The 20,741-nt window shown below is 52.4% G+C and overlaps 1 protein-coding gene across 1 annotated transcript; it reads right to left on the bottom strand.

Annotated features, from left to right (window-relative positions):
* Positions 1-936: 936 nt before the first annotated feature.
* ANKRD52 (ankyrin repeat domain 52) lies at positions 937-17,500 on the bottom strand (the record flags this gene model as incomplete). The annotated part of the gene is made up of 28 exons (XM_080705655.1): positions 937-1,187; positions 1,592-1,683; positions 1,867-1,949; positions 2,119-2,201; positions 2,426-2,571; positions 2,675-2,758; positions 2,852-2,939; positions 3,103-3,322; positions 5,598-5,715; positions 5,793-5,880; positions 6,125-6,326; positions 6,991-7,062; positions 7,267-7,378; positions 10,660-10,740; positions 10,819-10,959; positions 11,105-11,185; positions 11,354-11,471; positions 11,564-11,646; positions 12,160-12,274; positions 12,548-12,626; positions 12,873-13,085; positions 13,840-13,982; positions 14,127-14,214; positions 15,090-15,290; positions 16,283-16,353; positions 16,552-16,630; positions 17,075-17,158; positions 17,474-17,500. 28 exons carry the CDS (start codon positions 17,498-17,500, stop codon positions 937-939), a joined length of 3,243 nt encoding a protein of 1,080 aa, XP_080561781.1.
* Positions 17,501-20,741: the final 3,241 nt, after the last annotated feature.

The raw sequence follows: 20,741 nt of genomic DNA, 5'->3' as shown, positions 1-20,741 counted from the left end.
GAAACACGGAGGACATACTAGGGCTGTGGTTTTGAAATGGGCAGGAAATTAATTTGTTTCTTCTCCTAAAGGATAAAATGCTTACTTAAAAATTCATGACAAGCCTCAAAGTTCAGGGAGAAGAGGGCCAGGGAGGGAACAACCACAGGCTCTGCTCTCCCAAAAGTTAAAAGAAAGAAGCAAGGTTAAAGTGCGTGGTTAGGGGGCCAGGCCAGAAGTGGGGGGGCAGGAGGGGCAGGCTGTGGGGGCGGAACCAGCCCTTGATTTGCATATGAGGAGCCAGGGGAGAGTGCAGGATTGGGGCCCAGGTACAGTAGTTGCTGCTTCAAGTGTTTTGCATTTGAACTTTAGGGGTGATAGGGTACAGAGAGGGGAAAAAGCTCCAGGCCCCAGTGCTAAATACCCTCCCCCCTCGTCCTCTAGCTGCCCCTGAAGGGGGAGGGGACACCCCCAGAGTGCTCACACAGTACCGGAAATTAAGGCTTCTCACTGCTGCGGGGATGGAGGGGCCGGCGGAGCAGGGAGGCAGTGATGGGTATGGAAGGGGCAGGGTCTGCCTGGCAGTAGTGGCAGGGGAAGGGGACACGGAGGAGAATCAGAGGGAAGAGTGTGGGGAGCTGGCAGCAGAAAGGGGGAACTGAGAGATGAAGTCAAAGAGAGGAAGAGCCAGGCATTTAGCAATCATTTTGGGACACTTGGCAGAAGGGGTTGCCCTGGGGGTACCAGGGGCCTGGGTTACTCCCTGTCGGTCCCAGACCCCTGCCAGGCCAGGATGGTGTGGCAAAGGGGTGAGCAGCTGCTCCCCAGTGCTTCCTTCCCTCTCTGCCCCACCACCCAGTCGTGTTCTCCTTTAAAGTGCCCTAAATGTTTAGACTTTTTCTAAATAAATAGAATAAGATATCAAGCCACCGGCAGGGGAAGGGACACTGGAGGGGGCTACTCAGAGTAGCAGCCATCTAACCCAATGGCGCCGTGCCGCTCCTGGCTGTAGGGGCAGGAGGCCCCGTGGGGCAGGGCGCCACAGCCACCCACCGTCTTGGCGGCTGCGATGCCGCAGTTCTTGAGCAGGCTGAAGCTAAAAGGACTAACGGCGTCCTTGGGTGGGAAAGGCTTCATGGTGGAAAGGATCAAGGCCAGGCAGTCTGCCACGTCTTTGTTGGGGGCGCAGGCCAGTGCTGGGGTGTGACCTGCAGGGCCAAGGGGGAGAACTGAGGCACGAGGTCCAGTATCCCGGGTTCCCACCCAGCCTCATGGGCCCTGAGCTTTCTTGTCAGTAGTGGGGATCCAAGGCAGGCAAGCACCAGCATGGCCAGAACTCAAGGATGGTGAGGTTCGAGGGAGGCTGACAGGCAAACTCTGGGTGTGGGATAAAGGGTGGAGCATGGGATGTAAGGGAGGTCTCCCTGACCCTGCAGGCTGCACTTAGTTCCATCAGACTCCCCTCTGAGACTAAGTACTGGCATTGGGTCCCTGTTCTCAAGAGTTCCCATGGGAAGAAAATCTTATGTATAGCAAGGTTAAGAAGTCACCTCCTGAAGGATGTCCCTGACCCCAAACCCGGGAGAGGCGGGGGGCTCCGGACCCCACCCACCTTCTTCATCCACAGCCAGCACTGTGGCCCCACGACTCAGCAGGGCCTGCACCACAGAAGCTAGGCCATTCCGGGCAGCAATGTGGAGTGGCCTTGGAAGAAAGGAAACAAAAAAGAGGCACTCAACCTCAGCAGGAGGCCAAGCTGCCCTGCGGCCCTGTGCGGGTGGCAAGGGCGCTGCATGAATGCTGGGAGCTCCAGAGAGCCCGGGGTGTGGCTGCTTTCTGCACCCACCTGCCTCCCCCAGCCAGGAGCCCCCTTCCCTGGGCACTCACATCTGCAGCGCACTGTTGGTAGCATTGATAAGGCCAAGGTCTTGGGTTTCTGCCAGGATCATGAGGGCACATTTCTCATGGCCCTGAGGGAGAGGAAGAGATTGGAGACCGTGAGGTGGCATACAGGGTAGGGTGGCAAGCCAACAAAGAGCTGTCCCACCAGTCACATAAGCCAGACAACCCTGACTTCCACTCTAGTCCTTCCTGCAACCCTCAACCACCTTCCAGCAGCCCCCGCACTCCAGGTGGTACCTTGCTACAAGCCAGGTGGAGGGCAGTGTTCTTGTTCTCGTCCAGCACAGTCAGGTCTGCCTTCCCTCGATACAGCAGAAATTCTGCCCAAGAAACAGGACAGAGGGATTGATGATGCCCTCTGGAGCAGCCACGACCCCACACTTTACTCTCCTATCTGGGAGTGCTTCACATCCCACCCTCAGAGGGCGAGACATCCAAAGGCAGCCTCCTGCGTCCTGAAACCGAGCCCCTGCCAGCCCCAAGGGCAGGGTGGCCCCTCCTGCTGACACCCGGGAAGCCTCTCCCGCAGCCAGCCGCTACACACCCACAGCAGCGGTCTGCCCGTTCTCAGCCGCCGTCATGAGCGCAGTGCGGCCAGTGTGGTCAGTGGCGTTCACCTCGGCTTGGTGCTGCAGCAGCATCCGGAGCCCAGAGACATTGTCCGCGAAGGCAGCGGCGTGAAGGGGGGTCCTGGGGGATCAGGGTGAAGTGAAATGGGGACGGCTCTTCCACCCAGGCAGAAGGAAAAATTGGGGGGAGGCTCAGACTTCTCTCCAAGCCCCCCATTACTCACCGTCCTTTGGCGTCTCGGCTGTTCACAATCTTGGCACCCAAAGCTCCCAGCAGCATCTCTGTAGTGCTGTCCTGGTTATTAATTCTGGGGGAGAGGGAGGATGGGTCATCAGGTGGGGCAAGGGAGATGGACTTCCTGCTCTAATCCCAGGCACAGCACTCTAAAGAATGGACTTACACTGCACAGTGCAAAGGAGTGAAGGGGTTTCCCTCCAGGTATGAGAATGGGCTGTGTTCAAGTAACAACTCCAGACAATCTTCATGTCCTGGCGCAGGGAGGCAAGCATGGTGATGGGAAGAAACAGCAAGGTCTCTCCACCAGTCCTGTCCTGCCCAACCTCCTTTCCACTTCCAGGCCTCCTCCCACAACCCACCTTTGTTCTCTATGCCCACATATATCTCTAAGGCTGCCAACAGCCCCACCCATACCAGTGTAGGAGGCCCAGTGCATGGGCGAGTATCCGCTATAATCCACTCCAGCATCCAGGGGGTCTGTGGAAAGGGCAGCCTGGAGTAGGGTCCGCAGTACTGCAGTATGGCCACAGGCTGAGGCCAGGTGAATGGGTGTGCGGCCCTTAAAGTCTCGACACAGTACAAACGCATCGTGGTCCAGCAGGGCAGCCAGGCAGTCCTCACAGCCAGTCACTGCCTGCAGGGGATGTGGGGATGGGAAGGGGTGAGGAGCCACTCCCTTTTGATTAGCCTGGGGCTAGGGGGCTGGCCCAGGAGGAAGACCATTCTAGGGCTCCAATCCTTGTCTCTACAACAACTCTAGTGTTAGGAATCAATCTCTTCTGCCTTGTTTGACTCTGCCAACAGTCAGGTCAGTCAGAGTAAATCCTGGAACTCCAAAGCAAAAAATAAAGAGCAAGGAGACTGAGGAACTAATGAATCTTTTGGGAAAGTCAGGCAGGCCTGTGGTCCTACCTACTCAGGAGGCTGAGGCAGAAGGATAGCTTCAGCCTAGGAGTTCATGACTAGCCTCCAAGCCAGGCATGGTGGCACACAACTGCTATCTCAGTACTTAGGAGGCTGAGACAGGAGGATCACAGGTTCAAGAACAACCTTATCAACCTCACAAGGCTCTCTGCAACTTAGTGAGACCCTGTTTCAAAATAAAAAAATAAAATAGGGCTAGGGGTATATCTCAGAGGTAGAATGCCCCTAGGTTCAATTCCTAGCACCACAACAACAAAAAACTAGCCTCTGTAACATACGGAGACATTTTTTTTTTTTTTTTTTTTTTTGGTACTAGTGGTTGAACCCAGAGACATTCTACCTCCAAGCTATACCCTAGCCCTATTTTTTTTTTTTAAATAGAGTCTCACAGCCGGGCATGGTGGCACACGCTTGTAATCCTTGTACTTGGAAGCTAAGATAGTTAATGATCCTTATTTTGACCCTGTTTCAAAATAAGAATCAAACAGGGGTGAGTGTATATCTCAGAGGTAGAATGTTCCTGGGTTCAATGCCCAGAAACAAACACACACACACACACACACACACACACACACACACACACACACACGAAATAGTCTACGTTGCTGAGGGACCAGCTTTGAGGCTGGCCTCAAACCTGTGATCTTCCTGTTTCAGCCCTATGTACTGAGATGATAGGTTTGAGTCACCACAACTGGCTTCTATCTTAAGAAAGAGGCTGGGTGTGGTGGCTGTACTCCTGTATTTGGAAGGCTGAGACAGGAGAATTGCAGGTTTGAGGCCAGCCTCAGCAACTTAGTGAGACCCTGTTTCAAAACAAAAAATAATAAAAGGGCTGGGTATAGCTTGGAGGTATAATGGCCATGGATTCAATCCCCAGTACCACAAAAATAAATAAAATAAAATAAAAAATAGCCAGGCGTGGTGGCGCATACTTGTAATGCGAGCATTCCAGAGGCTGAGACCAGAGGATCCTGGTTTGAGGACAGTCTCAGCTACTTAGGCCCTTCGCAACTTAGCGAGACCCTGTTTCAAAATAAAGAATAAAAAATAGGGCAGGGGGTGTAGCTCAGAGATCAAATGCCCCTGGGTTCCATCCCCAGACCCGCGAAAATTAAATTAAATTAAATTAAAAAGTCTATGGGTAGCCAGGCGTGGTGGCACATGTTTGTAATCCCAGCATTTGGGAGACAGAGACCAGAGGATCGCGGTTCATGGACAGCCCTTTGCAACTTAGTGAGACCCTGTTTCAAAATAAAGAATTAAAAAAAATTGGGCAGGAGGGTGTAGCTCGGAGGTTGAATGCCTCTGGGTTCCATCCCCAGACCCACACACACAAAAAAATAAAAATAAAAAAAGTCTATGGGTAAGCCAGGTATGGTGGTGCACACTTGTAATCCCAGTACTCGAGAGCCTGAGATAGGAGGATTGCAGGTTCGCAGCCAGCATTAGCTACTTAGTGAGGCCCTCTACAACTTAGTGAGACCCTGTTTCAAAATTTTAAAAAATGGGGTTGGGGATGTAGCTTGGTGGTAGAATGTCCCTGGGTTCAATCCCCAGTACTATGGAGAGAGAAAAAAAAAAAAAAAAGGTCTGGGGTGTAGTATAGAGGTAGAATGCCCTGGGTTTAATACCCAGTACCAAAAAAAAAAAAAAAAAAGAAGAAAAGAAAGAAGAAAAAAACCCTGTAGGAGGAGGCAGCTTTGGGACAGGTGATCACAGAGGTCTGGGTGGTAGCATCACTATCAGATAGCACACGGGTATCCGGGAGGTGAGCATGGGACTGCAGGTGATAACAAAGCAGGGTAGTCAGGGAAATCAGTGGAGGATATCAGGTACTCATGCTGGAGCAAACACAGAAAGGCCAGAGAGACACCAAGCACAAAGCCCCTGGCCTGCCTGCTGGACTCTGCTGCCTGTTGTGGTGGTTCCTGTGCTCTCACGCAGAGGCCTGTCTGTGAGCCATCCACTGGGAGCCCACTCACCCCACGGTGGAGGGCAGTGCGGCCCCGGAGGTCAGCAGCATCAGCTGTGGATCCTTTCTCTAGCAGCAGATGTACACAGTCCACGTGGCCATTCATGATAGCCAGCATTAGTGGGGTTCTGCAGAGAGGACAGGAGAAAGGGTGAGGGTCCAGCAATGACAGGACAACCAGCCCCCCAACCCCGGCCACACTCACTGTCCATAGGCATCCATGACATCTGTGATGTCAGCTCGTTCCCCACTGTCAATCAGCAAGTGCAGGGAGTCAGTGTGGCCAGAGGCAGCTAGGAGAAAAGGGAGCCCGGGTCAGCACAGCGTCAGAAGGGGAGGCTACTAAGTCAGGCATGAAGGCCTCACAGGCTGAAGTTACAGGAAGGCCTGCACCAGGGAAAAATCTTTGGGGTATGAAGCTATACACTGGGCTTTATGGTTTCCATCCTGCTTGCCCTACCAGCTCCCAGCCCTCACTCCATCCACAAAGGATGTGGCATGGCTAGGGGAGGGCAGCAACCGGCAGCGGGCACTAACCAGCAGCGTGGAGGGGTGTCCACTTGCGCTTGCGCTCCTTGATGAGGGCAGAGGCACCGTGGGCTGTAAGCACCTCCACACACTCAGTGGAGCCTCGCTCGGTGGCCAGGAAGAGTGCTGTCCGGCCCTTGTGGTCCCTTACGTCCAGATTCACCAGCGTCTCAGCCAGTGTCTTCAGGGCTTCACAGTGACCGTTGTAGGCCTGGGGTGGTGTAATCAATGGGTACAGCTGGGTATATTCCTGTCCCTGCTCTGCCATCAAGGCCTCCGGGGAGGAGGTCCAGGCATTAGTCTTCCCCTCAAGCCTTTTTTTTTTTTTGGTACTGGGGATGAAACCCAGGAGCATTCTACTTCCAAGCTATACTCCCAGCCCTATTTTTTATTCTTTATTTTGAAACAGGGTCTCACTGAGTTGCAAAGGGCCTAAGTAGACTGCAAACCGTGATTCTCCTGTCTCAGCCTCCTAAATGCTGGGATTACAAGCATGTACCACCACGCCCAGCTTTCTTTCTTTTCTTTGGGAGGTGGTGGTTCTGGGGATTGAACACAGGAACATTTTACCTCTGAGCTACACCCCCATCCCTATTTTATTCTTACTTTGAAACAGATCTCACTAGGTTGACAAGAGTCTCACTACTTGCTAAGGCTGTCCTTGAACCTGCCATCGTCCTGTCTCAGCCTCCCAAGTACTCCCGGGCCCTCAGGCCTCTTTCCGGCCCATTTCCCCTCCAGACAACCACCTGCCTACAAAGCCCTACAAGAAGGCAGAAACAGAGACAGGGTCATGAGTACTACCACCCTTGTGTGTACCTGGGAGCAGGAGGGGACAAGGAAGATGAGAAAAGACAAAAAGACATGGGACTCACAGCTAAGTGCAAAGGGCTGACTGGAATGGTGCTCTCCACATCCTCCAAGCAGTTAAAGGACATTTCTAAGAGCTGCAATGGACAGGAAAGCAGGGGCTGAGATTCTGCAGCTCCCAAGAGACTTCCACCTGCCCCACACACAGCCTCTAAGCTTCTGGACCTGCAGACCACATCTGATTCAATTGCCCTTTGGTTTCAGAACCACAAACCCAAAGTCAGACGATGGCCCTGGCCTAGCCTCCCCTCCTCTCCCTCCCGAGCCTGGGCCCCACATACCAGCTCAAGGTTCTGTCTGTTGCCGTAGGCGGCTGCATAGTGCACAGCTGTGTAGCCCTGCCTGTCCCGCAGGGAGGGGTCGGCACCATTATCCAGTAAGAACTCCAGACAGCTAGAGAGCCAGGGATAGACTGTAAGGCAGGGACAGGCCCAGCCAGGAGGCTACAATTCTGGGAGGGACAGAGGAGAGGGGCAAGGGAGACGCCAACCATCTTCTGTTCTAGGTAGGCTAAGTCTCAAACCCCAGCTCCAGACCCAATCCCTTCATGAGTCAGCCCTGGACCACTAACTTCAGTGCCCTTTTTTCTGGACTCTCTCCTGAGAACTGGGCATGCTGCTCAGCCACCAGCCTGCAGCCAGTTGACATGCTAGCCAACTCAGGAGCCCTTCCCAGAAGGACAGCTCCTCCTAGTCCATCAGAAATAATCCAACTCCCTGCACACTGCCCCAGTTCTTTTCCTGTGAGTCCTTAACTCCCTGGTTAGTTGCCTCCCCCAAGGGTACTCCCTTGGTTCCCTTTTTTTTTTGTGTGTGTGGTACTGGAAAATTAACTCAGAGGCATTTCACCACTCAGCTACACTCCAAGCACTATTTTCCATTTTAAATTTTATTTATTTATTTTATTTTTGTGGTACTGGAGATGGAACCCAGGGGCATTCTACCTCCGAGCTACACCTCCAGCCCTATTTTTTAATTCTTTATTTTGAAATAGGGTCTAACTGAGTTGCAAAGGCCCTCACTAAATAGGAGATGAGGCTGTCCACAAACTGCAATCCTCCTGTCTCAACCTCCCAAATGCTGGGATTACAATATGTGCCACCACGCCCAACTTTATTTCTTATTTTGAAACTGGGTCTTACTAAGTTGAGGAAATTCTCACTAAGTAGCTGAGACTGTCCACAAACCTGCGATCCTCCAGTCTCAGCTTCTCAAGTACTGGGATTACAAATGTGCTCCACCACGCCTGGCTGGAATAAATATTTTGTGTGTGGTATGGAGAATTGAACCCAGGGCCTAGTGCTTTACCACTGAGCTATGTCCCAGAGCTGAAGTAATTCATCTTTTATCTGTAATAGTGTCTGGGGCTGTAGCTCAGTGGGGCTGTAGCTCAGTGGCAAAAACCTTGTCTAGAGCCTTGCATGGTGATGCACATCTGTAATCCCAGTACTTGGGAGGCCAAGGCAGGAAGATCACAGGTTCCTGGTCAGCCTCGGCAATTTTGTGAGACTCTATTTAAAAATAAAGAATAAGGGAGGCTGAGACAGGAGGGATCAGCTACTTAGTGAGGCCCTCTGCAACTGTTTCAAAAATAAAATAAACACTGGGTGTTGAACAGATTGTAATCCCAGCATGAGGATTGTGGTTTGCAGACAGCCTCAGCTACTTGGCAAGGCAATTCGGCAATGTGCAACTCAGTGAGACCTTGTTTCAAAAATGAAAAGCCTACCCCAGTATGGTAGCACACGCTGGTAATCCCAGCATTTGGGAAGCTGAGATGGGAGAATCATAGTTTGTGGACAGCCTCAGCTACTTCTTGAGGCTCTCTGCAACTCACTGACAACCTGTTTATTAATAAAGAATAAAAAAATAGGGCTGGGGTACAGCTTGGAGGTAGAATGCCCCAGAGTTCCACTCCCAGTACTGCAAATAAATAAATAAATAAATAAATAAATAAATAAATAAATAAATGGCCTAAAAAATAGGGCTGGGGGTGTAGCTCGGAAGTACAATGCCCCTGGGTTCCACCCAGTACTGCAAAAATAAAATAAAATAAAATAAATAAATAAATAATTTTTTTTGGTGGTACTGGGGTTCCTGGAAGCCCTTCTACGGCCGGGCTACACTCCCAGACCTATTTTATATTTTTTAATTTGGAAACAGAGTCTCTAAAGCCAGCGAGGCTGGCTCTGAACCAGCGCGATCGTCCTGTCTCAGCGTCCCAAGCGCGGGGATTACAAGCGTGTGCCACCACGCCCTGCTAAATAGTTCTCAGTGTTTCCTGTAATGTTCTCAGTGTCTCCTAAATAGCCGGGCGTGGTGGCACACGCTTGTAATCCCCGTGCCTGGGAGGCAGAGACAGGAGGATCGCGCAGGTTCGAAGCCAGCCACGCTGGCTTACGAGACCCTGTTTCAAAATATAAAAAAATAGGTCTGGGAGTGTAGCTCCGAGGTAGATGGGCTTCCAGGAACCTCAATACCACCACCAAAAAAAAAAAAAAGTAAAATAAAGAATAAAAATAGGTCTGGAGGTGTAGCTCAGAGGTAGAATGCCCCTGGGTTCAATCCCCAGAACAACAAAAAACAAAACAAAAACTAGTAAGTAAATGTTCAATTAAAGTTTGTAAGCCAGGTGTGGCAGTGCATGCTCATAATCCTAATACTTGGTAGGCTGAGACAGAAGGATCTCAAGTTCAAAATCAGCCTCAGCAATTTAATGAAACCTTTTCAAAATAAATAGCCGGGCATGATGGCACACGCTTGTAATCCCAGCATTCAGGAGGCTGAGACCAGAGGATCGCGGTTTGAGGACAGCCTCAGCTACTTAGTGAGCCCCTCTGCAACTCAGTGAGACCCAGTTTCAAAATAAAGAATAAAAAAATAGACACTGAGCATGGTGGCGCACGCTTGTAATCCCTGCGCTTGGGGGGGGGGGGACGACAGGAAGATCGCAAAGGTTCAAAGCCAGCCACGCTGGCTAAAGAGACTCTGTTTCCAAAAATAAAAAAGTATAAAATAGATCTGGGAGTGTAGCCCAGAGGTAGAAGGGCTTCAAGGAACCCCAGTACCACCCCCCCAAAAAAAGAATAAAAATAGGGCAGGGGGTGTAGTTTGGAGTTCAAATGCCCCTGGGTTCCATCTCCAGACCCGCAAATAAACAAATAAATAAGCCAAGTGTGGTTACACACACCTGTAATCCCATTGTAATCCCAGTATTTTGGAGGCTGAGAAAGGAGAATCACAGGTTCCCAGTTAGACTCAAGCAACTTAGTGAGACCTTGTTTCAAAGTAAAATATAAAAAGAACTGGAGGTGTAGCTCAGAGGTAGAATGTTCCTGAGTTCAATCTCCAGTACAGTACCAATAAATAAATAAATAAATATAAAAAAGACTGGGACTACAGCTCAGTGGTAGAATGCCCTGGGATTTATCCTCAATACCAAGAAAAAAAAACTCATAGAATAAGCAAGTGGTTTTCTGTCTTTAGTTTTTCCAATCTTCTCAAGAAGTCCCTCCATGCTTTTGGGGAGGAGCTAGTCCCACGTTTTTTTCTTCACCCATACCCAGTGTCTGATGGGAGGTGGCAGGGGCAGCCTGATGGTGGAGGATGGGAGTGGGAGGCCCAGGGTTGGCACCATGGAGGAGAGCACATCCCAGGGGTCCTCCTGCTACTCACAAGAAGGCCTCCTTTCTGCGGGACTCCTTCAGTGGCTCGTCCTCTTCAGCATCATGGCTGGAAGCAGTGTGGGGTTCCGCTCTGGGGAAGATAGAGTGAGGACGGGGGACGGCTCGGGATGTGGGGGAGTGTTGAGAAGGACCAAAGCAGGAGCCTCACCTCCGGTAAGTGTCGGAAGCAGCGGCGTAGTGGAGGGGGGAGCAGCCTTTGCAGTCAGCCTCGTTGACACCTGCCCCAGCAGTCACCAGTGTCACAGCACACTGGTAGCTGCCATTGGCAGCTGCATAGTGCAGTGGGGTCCTGGGGGACAGGTGAAGGAGGGTGGGTGAAGGAGCCAGGGACAATCCAAATGCAACCAGATGTTCAGTCCAAAGCCACTTTGCAATGTTCTCAGTGTCTCCATCCCCCACCATTTTTCTCTAATCAACATTCCCTATGTGTATACCCCTTAACTTGCCTTCCAAATTTGTCTCTCCTCCTCAGGTCAGCTCCACTGCTCAACAGCAAATTAAGACATTCAACATTCCTAAGAGGAAGATGAGGGAAAAGAGAGCCTCTAGGAGCTGCCACAGGCCCAGGGAGAGGCTCAGAGGATGGAGCCCAATAGCTCTTGCCGGAGTGATTGCTCTCACTGTGAGCGGGGCCCAGACCCTTCCCCACTCCTTTCTCAGCACCTGGGGGAAAGAGAACGCACCCTCCAGAAGCAGCAGCATGAAGACAGGTGCGGCCAAGGTTGTCAGGTGTATTGATGTCAAACCCAGCTGAAAGCACGTGCTCGTTGCTGAGTGAAGACACAATGCTGTACAGCTGACCTGGAGGGGGGCAGAACAACCGCGGATCGCATCCAAGAGCCCTGGGGATGCCGACTGCCCCAGCCCCTGGCACACCCCAGCCCTGCACACACCTGAGGAAAGAAGCTTCCGGCAACAGTCAGAGAATCCAAAGAGAACAGCTAAGTGCAGGGGGAACATGTCATGGATGCCGCGCCTGAGGAGAAATTGAAAGGCTCAGTCCTTGGGTCAAGGTGGGGCCAGTTACAGACTGTGTGTGTGTGTGTGTGTGTGTGTGTGTGTGTGTGTGTGTGTTGGGTCAAGGTGGGGCCAGTTACAGACTGTGTGTGTGTGTGTGTGTGTGTGTGTGTGTGTGTCTGCGGATGGAACCCAGGGCCTTTTGTATGCTAGGCAAGTGCTTTATCACTGAGCTATACCTCTAGCCCTTTTTATTATTTTTTTTTTCTTTTGAGACAAGGTCTCGCTAAGTTACCCAGGCTGGCCTTAAACTGCAATCCTTCTGCCTCAGCCTCCCAAGTAACTGGGGATACAGACATGTGCCACTGTGCCCAGCTCAGAGACCTCTTTTCTGTGACCACTACCATCCCAGAAGTCAGAGTAGGCCGTTCCCCAAGCTCCTTCGACAAGTAGCTTTGTGCACTCATGTCTGATAAGAGCAACACAAACAGGTATGCGGTGGGCAGGAAGTGGGGTCGGGGCCCTGACTCACCGGGCAGTGTCTGCTCCATTGGTCATGAGGGTGCTGATGAGCAGCTCGTGTCCATAGCGAGCAGCCACGTGCAGTGGAGTGTTCCCAAATTTGTCAGCACAATCAATCTCGCTACCTGAGATGGAGATGCAAACACAAACTCAGGCCGACCTCCGGCTTAAGGCCACTCGGTCCAGCTGGTCACCACTGGAGTGCTTATTGTGCCTGAGGCCAGGCTAAGTGTTGTACATGTGTTATTTAGTTTGCAAGCCTTCGAGACTGAGCAGGGCAAAATTCCAAGTACCTATCCTGACAGGAAGGGGCAGAGGAAGAAGGAAGGCAGGGGTTTCTAGAGATGATTTCCTTGTAGGAGCAAGAGAAAAAGAACACAAAGTCTCCCCGTCCGTACCATTCTGGATGAGGATCTGGGAGCGTGTGAAACGGCCGTGGATGGCAGCCATGTGCAGAGGACTTTTCCCTTCTTTGCTCTATGGAAACACACCAGGCTAATTTCAGTACAAAACACAGAGAATGACCTGTTCCCCACTGCAAATGACACACCTCTGAAGATGGAAGGGTCACCTGGGGATCTTCCCAGCCCACATTCTTCCGAGTCCCTGGCAAGGTTTCATCACCCCAGGAGACAAAGACAATTCCCCTGGAAGCTACCCAGATATGGCTGGGATCCACTAGCTTCTTCTCCCCACTGGCCTAAGCCTCATCCCTTCAGGCACCTGGTAGTTGACATCAGCTCCGTTGTTAACCAACAGCTCCAGGCAGAGGGCGCCATTGGTGGAGACTGCAGCCACATGCAGCGGCGTGAAGCCCTTGTCATTCGGCTGATTGACATTGGCTCCTGCATTCACCAGCTCAATAGCCACAGCATCCTGGCCCAGGTAGCAGGCGATGTGCAAAGCTGTGTTTCCAAAAGCGTTGGGCTCGTCAATCTGGATTTCCAGGAGTGAGGGGAAGGAATGTATCAGTTTAAACAAAGCGGAAGTGGCACACATAGCCTAGAGTCCCAGAGACCCAACTGCCTCAGCCACCTTGGGTTTCTGGCTCAGAAGAATGAGGGCACAGCCGGGAATGGTGGCGCACACTTGTGATCCCAGCATTCGGGAGGCTGAGACAGGATCGTTGTTTGAGGACAGTCTCAGCTACTACTCAGGCCCTTTGCAACTCAGTGAAGATTGTTTCAAAATAAAGAATAAAAAGTAGGACTGGGGAGACAGGAGTGGTGGCGCACGCTTGTAATCCCAGCACTTGGGAGGCTGAGAGAGGAGGATCCCACAGGTTCAAGCCAGCCTCAGCTACTTAGTAAGGCTCTCAGCAATTTAGTGAGACCCTGTTTCCAAATAAAGCATAAAAAATAGGTCTGGGAGTATAGCCCATAGGTAGAAAAGCCCCTGGGTCCCACCCCCAGTACCACAAAAAAAAAAAAAAAAAAAAAAAGTAGGACTGGAGATGTAGCTTGGAGGTGCAATGTCCCTGGGTTCCATCCCCAGTACCACCAAAAAAAAAAAAAAAAAAAAAAAAAAATGAGGGTACACGATTACATAAGTTTTACTCGAACCCTTTCACTGCATCCTCCCAGATTCCCCCAAACCACACCAACAATCCCAGCACTTTCCTTTCTCTGTAATAGACTCCAGCCTTCAAGTCCCTACCCTGAGTCCCCTGCCACGCGCTCAGCACCCTGACCTCAGCCCCCATCCGGAGCAGGTACTTCACCACTTCAATCTGGCCACTGGCTGCGGCTGTGTGGAGCAGCCCATAGCCCTTGCGGTCCTTACAGCCGAGGTCTGCTCCACGTGCCACCAACAGTTTCAGGACCTCCAGATGCCCTGGGAAAAGGGAGAACACTCTCAAGGAGGTGGAGAGTGAGCCCTAAGGCCCTGAGCTCCTCCTTCCAAAGGCTACAACCCCATATCCCTGCCCTAGGAATCCTAATGATTGAATTCCTGCTTTCCTTGTGTATTCTTTCTCACCCAGAAAAGCTGCCCAGTGTAGAGGCTGCCGCTCCTTTTTGTCACAGACATTCAGGCTGGCTCCCTTGTTGAGGAGCAGGTTCACCGTCTATATCAGGATATAAAAGACACAGAGCCAAGTTCATGCCCTCAACCTACTAAGGGCAGAGGCCTCCCATCTCCTGAAAAGGTGGAGGTAGCCTTTTTTATTTACTTATTTAGTTATTTTTTACAATGCTGGGGATGGCAGCCTAAAACCTTTATAAGGAGAACAATATCACAAATAAAGAGACACCCAAAGGTTGGGAAGTTCAAGGGAAACGTGACAGTGAGTTTGAGGGAGTCTCTTCACATGCTCTGGTGGTTCTCAAAGTCTTATGTTATCAGCCAGGCGTGGTGGCGCACATTTGTAATCCCAGTACTTGGGAGGCTGAGACAGGAGGATCGCACAGGTTTGAAGCCAGCCTCAGCTACTTAGTGAGGTTCTCGGCAACTTAGTGAGACCCTGTTTCCAAATAAAATATAAAAATAGGTCAGGGGTGTAGCCCGGAGCTAGAGGCCCCTGGGTTCCATCCCCAGGACCACACACACACACACAAAAAGTCTTATTTGTCTTTAAAAATGTGTTGAAAGACCTGGACTCCCTCTCCACAAAGAGGGACATAGGTAAACATTTTCCATGCAACTTCAAAGGACTTATCAATCTCCTGATGTCCAAGTTTAAATCTAAGGGTTGGGAGTACAGCTCAGTGGTAGAACACTTGCCTAGATGTAAAAGGGCCAGGGTTCAAGTCTCAGTACCAAAAAAATGAAAAGAAAGAAAAATGTATTTTAATTTAGTGCGACCATTCATTTGGTACTCAAGCCGAGATGTTTATATAACCATCCGGGCTGCTTTTTCCCAGGCCTGATGGCCAGAAACAGGGAAAAGTGAGTAGAGAGGTATGGAAAGGGAAGGGTAACCTATGCAGGAGTGGTCCTCACCTCGAGATGCCCACTGTGCACTGCGTGGTGCAGAGCACTGCGCCCACTCCTGTCGGCCACATTGAGACTGCTCAAAAGGGGTGCCAGAGCCTCAGCACACTTGGTGGCACGGTTGGCAGCAGCCACATGCAGTGGGGTCTGCCACAGCTTGTCCCGGGCATTCACATCTGCTGAATGTGCCAGCAGCAACCCCAGCACCTTCTGCAGAGGAGCAGGGAACAAAAGAGAAGGTAGGGGGGAGCAGAAAGTTAAACAAGAGGAAGTAGAAGGAAGACCAGGTCAGCATGGCACATATGGCCCATCCCTCAGCACAGGCGTATCTCATTTGCCTCTCCATATCTACTTCCCATCTGGATCACTTTACAGCTTAAATTTTTCTTTGCAGAGGAAAATATGGGTCCCTTCTTCTTTAGATTAAAATTCCCAACCCCTGAAAAACCTTCAGTCATACATCCCCAAGCATATCTACACACACAGATCTACAGCCCAATCCCCTGACTACTTCCAGGAAAAAGCAATGTTCTTGCAACGCCAGTGGCCCAAATGCCCACGTCACCATTCCATAAGTATCAAAATCATCCCCATACCTCAGTGAGCAAACGACACCGGTTCCTCTCCAAAACCTTAAAACCTACGCTAAAATGCCCCTCCTAGTCACACCCCTTCATTCCCATTGGTCTCTGCCCGGGTGGCCAGAGCCAGGGAAGTGATGAGGATCCAAAGGAGGGGTCTCCTTTTCCTTTCTTCAGGGTTGATGGAACTAGAGGACAGGGCCCCACCAATGAAGTATGTTCTGCAGTCAACTTTCATGCCTCTTGAGGGGCAGAAATGCAAGAGATCACTACCACTACCCCCCACCCCCATCACAAGGAAAGAAATCTCAGCGCCCAAGGGGGATCGGACTCAAGGTGGCCCCCCAGGGAGGGATGAGTCATTCAGGCCTGGCAGCAGGGCCCCCGCAGTCTGCCAGCCCAGTGTTAAGCTCTTCCTGACGTCACATCAGCTGGCAGCACTCAGCCCCCCCCCCCCCTGCAGCCAGTTCTAGGGGTAGGAGGGAGGAGCCAAGATCTGGTCTCCTCCCTACCTGGCATAAAGAGCTATAGGGCAGAGAACTGAGGTTCTCCAAACCTTAAGCTCCACCTCTGGTCAACTCATTCTTTCTGGAAGGGTGAAAGAAACGGGGAAGTCCATACCTCATTTCGGGAGGCAGCAGCACGATGAAGAGGGGTCAGCCACAGTGTGTCCTTAGCGTTGACATTAGCACCTGTGGGGATATAATTTCCTATTTTGATGGGAAGGGAAGAGGGGAAGGGAAGGAAACCAGTAATCAGGCTAGAGATCCTGGATGGAACTGGAGCCTCGCCTGGACCAAGCACCAAAGATCAATCTTTGGACATGAGAAGAGACTCCTCCCCTCTGCTCCCCTCTCTAGGTGCCACGCCTTCCGGCTCCCCACTTTCACCTGACATCAGTAGCAACTGGAGGATGGGGACATCGCCTACGTAGGCAGCAGCATGCAGTGGGGTTCGCCTCTCTTGGTCCTGGAAAGGCAGAAAAGACGAAAGCCTGTGAGGAACTACCCAGGACCTCGGCTCAAGTCTCCAGAGCTACAGGCCCTTTTCCACAGTCTCTTCCTGCAGCATCCTAAATCCCAGTACAGAGTCAAAGGCGAGCACCTTGGGAGGGCGGAGTCAGGGCTACTGCCCGAGAACACCCCCACCCTCTCTTTCCAGAAGGGGTGGGGGCGCTGCAGACCCCAGTGATTCGGAAGAGAGAACTCCGTTCCTGGGCATCCCCATCCCCACCGGTCGGTGCTCCAAGCCTGACCTGCTCTCTGACCCCAATGCAGAGCTGGCTCTCACTCCGGGTGGGAGAGCTGCGGCCTCATCCGAGCAGAAGCGACCCGGAGCCGCCCGGCCGGTGGGGAGGGGTCCAGAACACCGGAGGTCGGGTTCCGTGCTCGCCATCCTCCCTGCTCAACTCACCAGCACATTGATGTTCTCCTTCTGCGAGAGGAGGGAACGCACTTCCTCCACATCTCGGCTAAAGATGGCCTGGACCAAGGGCGGCTGCAGGGAGAACCGGCATTCAGGCAGCGGGCCGGAGCCGGAGCGGAACCGGGGGTGGGGGAGCGCGCAGGCTGGAGGGGGGCGTCGCTGAAGGGCTCGGCCCCGGGGGTCCCGGCTGCAGCGGAGGCCCGCGGAGCCTCCGCCGGTCGCCAGGCCCCCAAGGACACCGGCGCGGCGGAGGGGAGCGCGGCGTGGGGCGGGGCGGGAGCAGCGGGAGCCCCGGGCTCGGGCCCAGCCTAGGCCGCACATCCCCGGGCTCGCGTGGCGGCGGCGCCCGGCTGGAAGGAGGCAGCGGGGGAGGGCAGGAGGGCTGACCTGGTCCGTGATGCTGAGGATCCCCATGGCCCGGCCCGGGCTCCGTCCGCATCGAGCTCCGGCGGCGGCGGCGGCGGCTCCACCGGGGACACGGGGCGGCCCAGGCGGCGGCTGCGGCGGCGGCTGCGGGGAGAGCGCGGCCCCGCCTACCGGGGGGCGGGCGAGCGGGAGCCCGCAGCGCTCTCTGGCGGCGGGCGGCGGCCGGGCCGCGGGCGCTCTGCGCGGGCTGCCGGGCCCGCTCCCGCCCGGCCGCAGCCCAAGACCGAGGCGCAGACGCGGCCCCGGCGCCCGAGGGCCGCCAGCCGGGCCCCGCGGCCGGCGACCGCACCCGCCACCGAGCCGGCCGAGCCGACCCCACGGCTGCGCGCCCACACCCCGGGTCCGCACAGACTAGGGCGAGCCGGGGATGGCGGCCGCGGGGTCAAATATGGCAGTAGCCCCAGGGGGAGGGTCAGAGTGCATCTCCACTGCGGGAGACAGGGGTTTAGGTAGCAAGGAAATAATAGCAGAAGTGCGCAAACTGCAGAAAATCCCAAGAAAAATTCTGGTGCTGCAGAAGAGGCTAGAGCGCGGGCGGGGGAGGCCCGGGCCGGCGGAGGCCACGCCTCCCCGCCGCCCGCCGCCCGCCGCCCGCCGCCCGCGGCCAGGTGAAGCTCAGCCGCGACCACGTTTCAAAAGACCCAACGGTTACGCCCCAAACCCGCGGGAGGGCGCCCCCCACCGGAGGAAGAGGCAGCCAATCAGGGAGCTGCGGGCGGCGGTCCCTGCCCCGAAAGGAGGGAGGGGAGCGGAGATTGAGCCGCCGGTGCCCCTGATGAAAGATGACGCCGGCTCCTGTTCAGAGCTTAGCAACTAAACACGGCGAAGGGAACACATTTGGGAAAAAGTGTAGCATGTTGGCCCCCTGTCGAGGCATAGATATAAAAGCCTTCCCTTGCCGGACCTGGTGACGTGTAATCCCAATACTTCTGAGGCTGGGAGAGGGGATGGCCGGTTCGCGGCCAGCCTCAGCCACTTAGAGGCCGTCCAAGCAAAATAAAGAATAGAAAATAGGGAGCCGGGCGTGGTGGCTCACGCTTGTAATCCCAGCATTTGGGAGGCTGAGACAGGAGGGTTGTGCAGGTTCGAACCAGCCTCAGCTATTTAGTGAGGCCCTTTGCAACTCAGACCCTGTTTCTTTCTTTCTTTTTTTTTTTTTTTTTTTTTTGGTGGTACTAGGGGTGGAACCCAGAGGCTTTCTACCTTCGGGCTATACTCCCAGACCTTTATTTTATTTTATTTTATTTTATAACAGGGTCTCGCTAAGTTGCCGAAAGCCTCACTAAGTAGCCGAGGCTGGCTTCGAGCCTGCGCGATCCTCCTGTCTCAGCCTCCCAAGCGCAGGGATTACAAGCATGCGCCACCACGCCCGGCTCAGATCCTGTTTCAAAATAAAAAGTGAGAGCCGGGCGTGGTGGCTCACACTTGCAATCCCAGCATTCGGGAGGCTGAGACTGGAGGATGGCGGTTTCTGGACAGCCTCAGCTACTTAGTGAGGCCCTCTGCAGCTCAGTGAGACCCTGTTTCAAAATAAAGAATTAAAAAAATAGGGCAGGGGGTGTAGCTTGGAGGTAGAATGTCCCTGGGTTCCATCCCCAGTACCGCATAAAAAAAAAAAAAAAAATAGAAATAGGGCTAATAGTATAGCTCAGAGGTAGAATGTCCCTGGATTCAATTCCCATTAACACACACACACACACACACACACACACACACACACACACACACTAATAATAATAATAATAATAATAAAATAAAAATACTCCTTTGCCTTCAATATCTTGATTCCTGATAGAAAGATACTCAAAACTGGTAAAAAAAATACAGAAAATAGGTCTGGGAGTGTAGCCCAGAGGTAGAAGGGCTTCCAGGAACCCCAGTACCACCAAAAAAAATAAATAAATAAATTTAAAAAAAATTAAAAATAGGGCTGGAAGCCGAGCATGGCGGCACATGCTTGTAATCCCAGCATTTGGGAGGCTGAGACAGGAGGATTGCAGTTCGGGGACAGCCTCAGCTACTTAGTGCGGCCCTCTGTAACTTAGTGCGACCTTATTTCAAAATAAATAATAAAAAATACGGCAGGGAGCCGGGTGTGGTGGCGCACACTTGTAATCCCTGCGCTTGGAAGGCTGAGACAGGAGGATCACGCAGGTTCGAAGCCAGCCTCAGCTACTTAGTGAGGCTCTCAGCAACTTAGTGAGACCCTGTTTCTAAATAAAATATTAAAAAGGTCTGGGAGTATAGCCTGGAGGTAGAAAGCCTCTGGATTCCACCCCCAGTACCACACATACACACACACACAAAATACGGCAGGGGGGTGCAGCTCCAAGGTCGAATGCTCCTGAGTTCCATCCCCAGACCTGCAAAAAATAAAATAATATAATATAATATAATATAATATAATAAATAGGGCTGTAGATGTTGCTCAGAGGTAGAATGCCCCCGGGTTCTATCCTTAGTACCGAAAAAAAAAAAAAGATAAAAAGAATAAAAGAATAAAATAGGACTAGAGGTGTAGTTTGGGCTCAATCCCCAGTAACACACACACATACAACAAATAAATAAATAAATAAGAAAATAAAAAAGAAAGAGAAAGAAGAAAACTGAAGAGAGCTGGGGATGAGATGGACGAATATGGGTGTTGGGATATATCTACTTGGCAATTGGGTATGATGGACCTTCCAGGAAGGGCTAAGCTGGGATACTGCCCGGAGGAGGGGAGGAGGGAACTGCATGGTCTCAGCTGCTCAAAATAGCTCTTGGTAACCTGAAGAATTGGAGTCAGGGGTTGATCTGGGGTCACATGCCTGGGTCTGGCACAGGGGTGGAGGTGAACCAAAGAGACGTTGCCAGCCTGGCTCTCTGGGTAGCTGAAAGTAAAAGGGCTAGCAGCAGTATTATTGTATTATTATCATTATTATTATCATTATTTTGTGTGTGTGTGTGAGTGTGTTTTACTGAGAATGGAACCCAGAGGCATTCTACCTCCCAGCTACACCCTAGTGAGGCCCTCCACAACTCAGTGAGACCCTGTTTCAAAAATAAAGAATAGAAGCCGGCCATGGTGGCACACGCTTGTAATCCCCATGCTTGGGAGGCTGAGACAGGAGGATCGCCTCACTAAGTAGCTGAGGCTGTCCGCGAACCACGATCCTCCAGTCTCAGCCTCCTGAATGTTGGGATTACAAGCGCGCATGTGCCACCACTCCCGGTTTATTCTTTTTTT

The sequence above is a fragment of the Muscardinus avellanarius genome (assembly GCF_963383645.1).
Source record: "Muscardinus avellanarius genome assembly, chromosome: 11".
Lineage (NCBI taxonomy): Eukaryota > Metazoa > Chordata > Mammalia > Rodentia > Gliridae > Muscardinus > Muscardinus avellanarius.
Note: the sequence above shows the minus strand (reverse complement) of the source record. Positions and strands in the feature narration are given on the sequence as shown.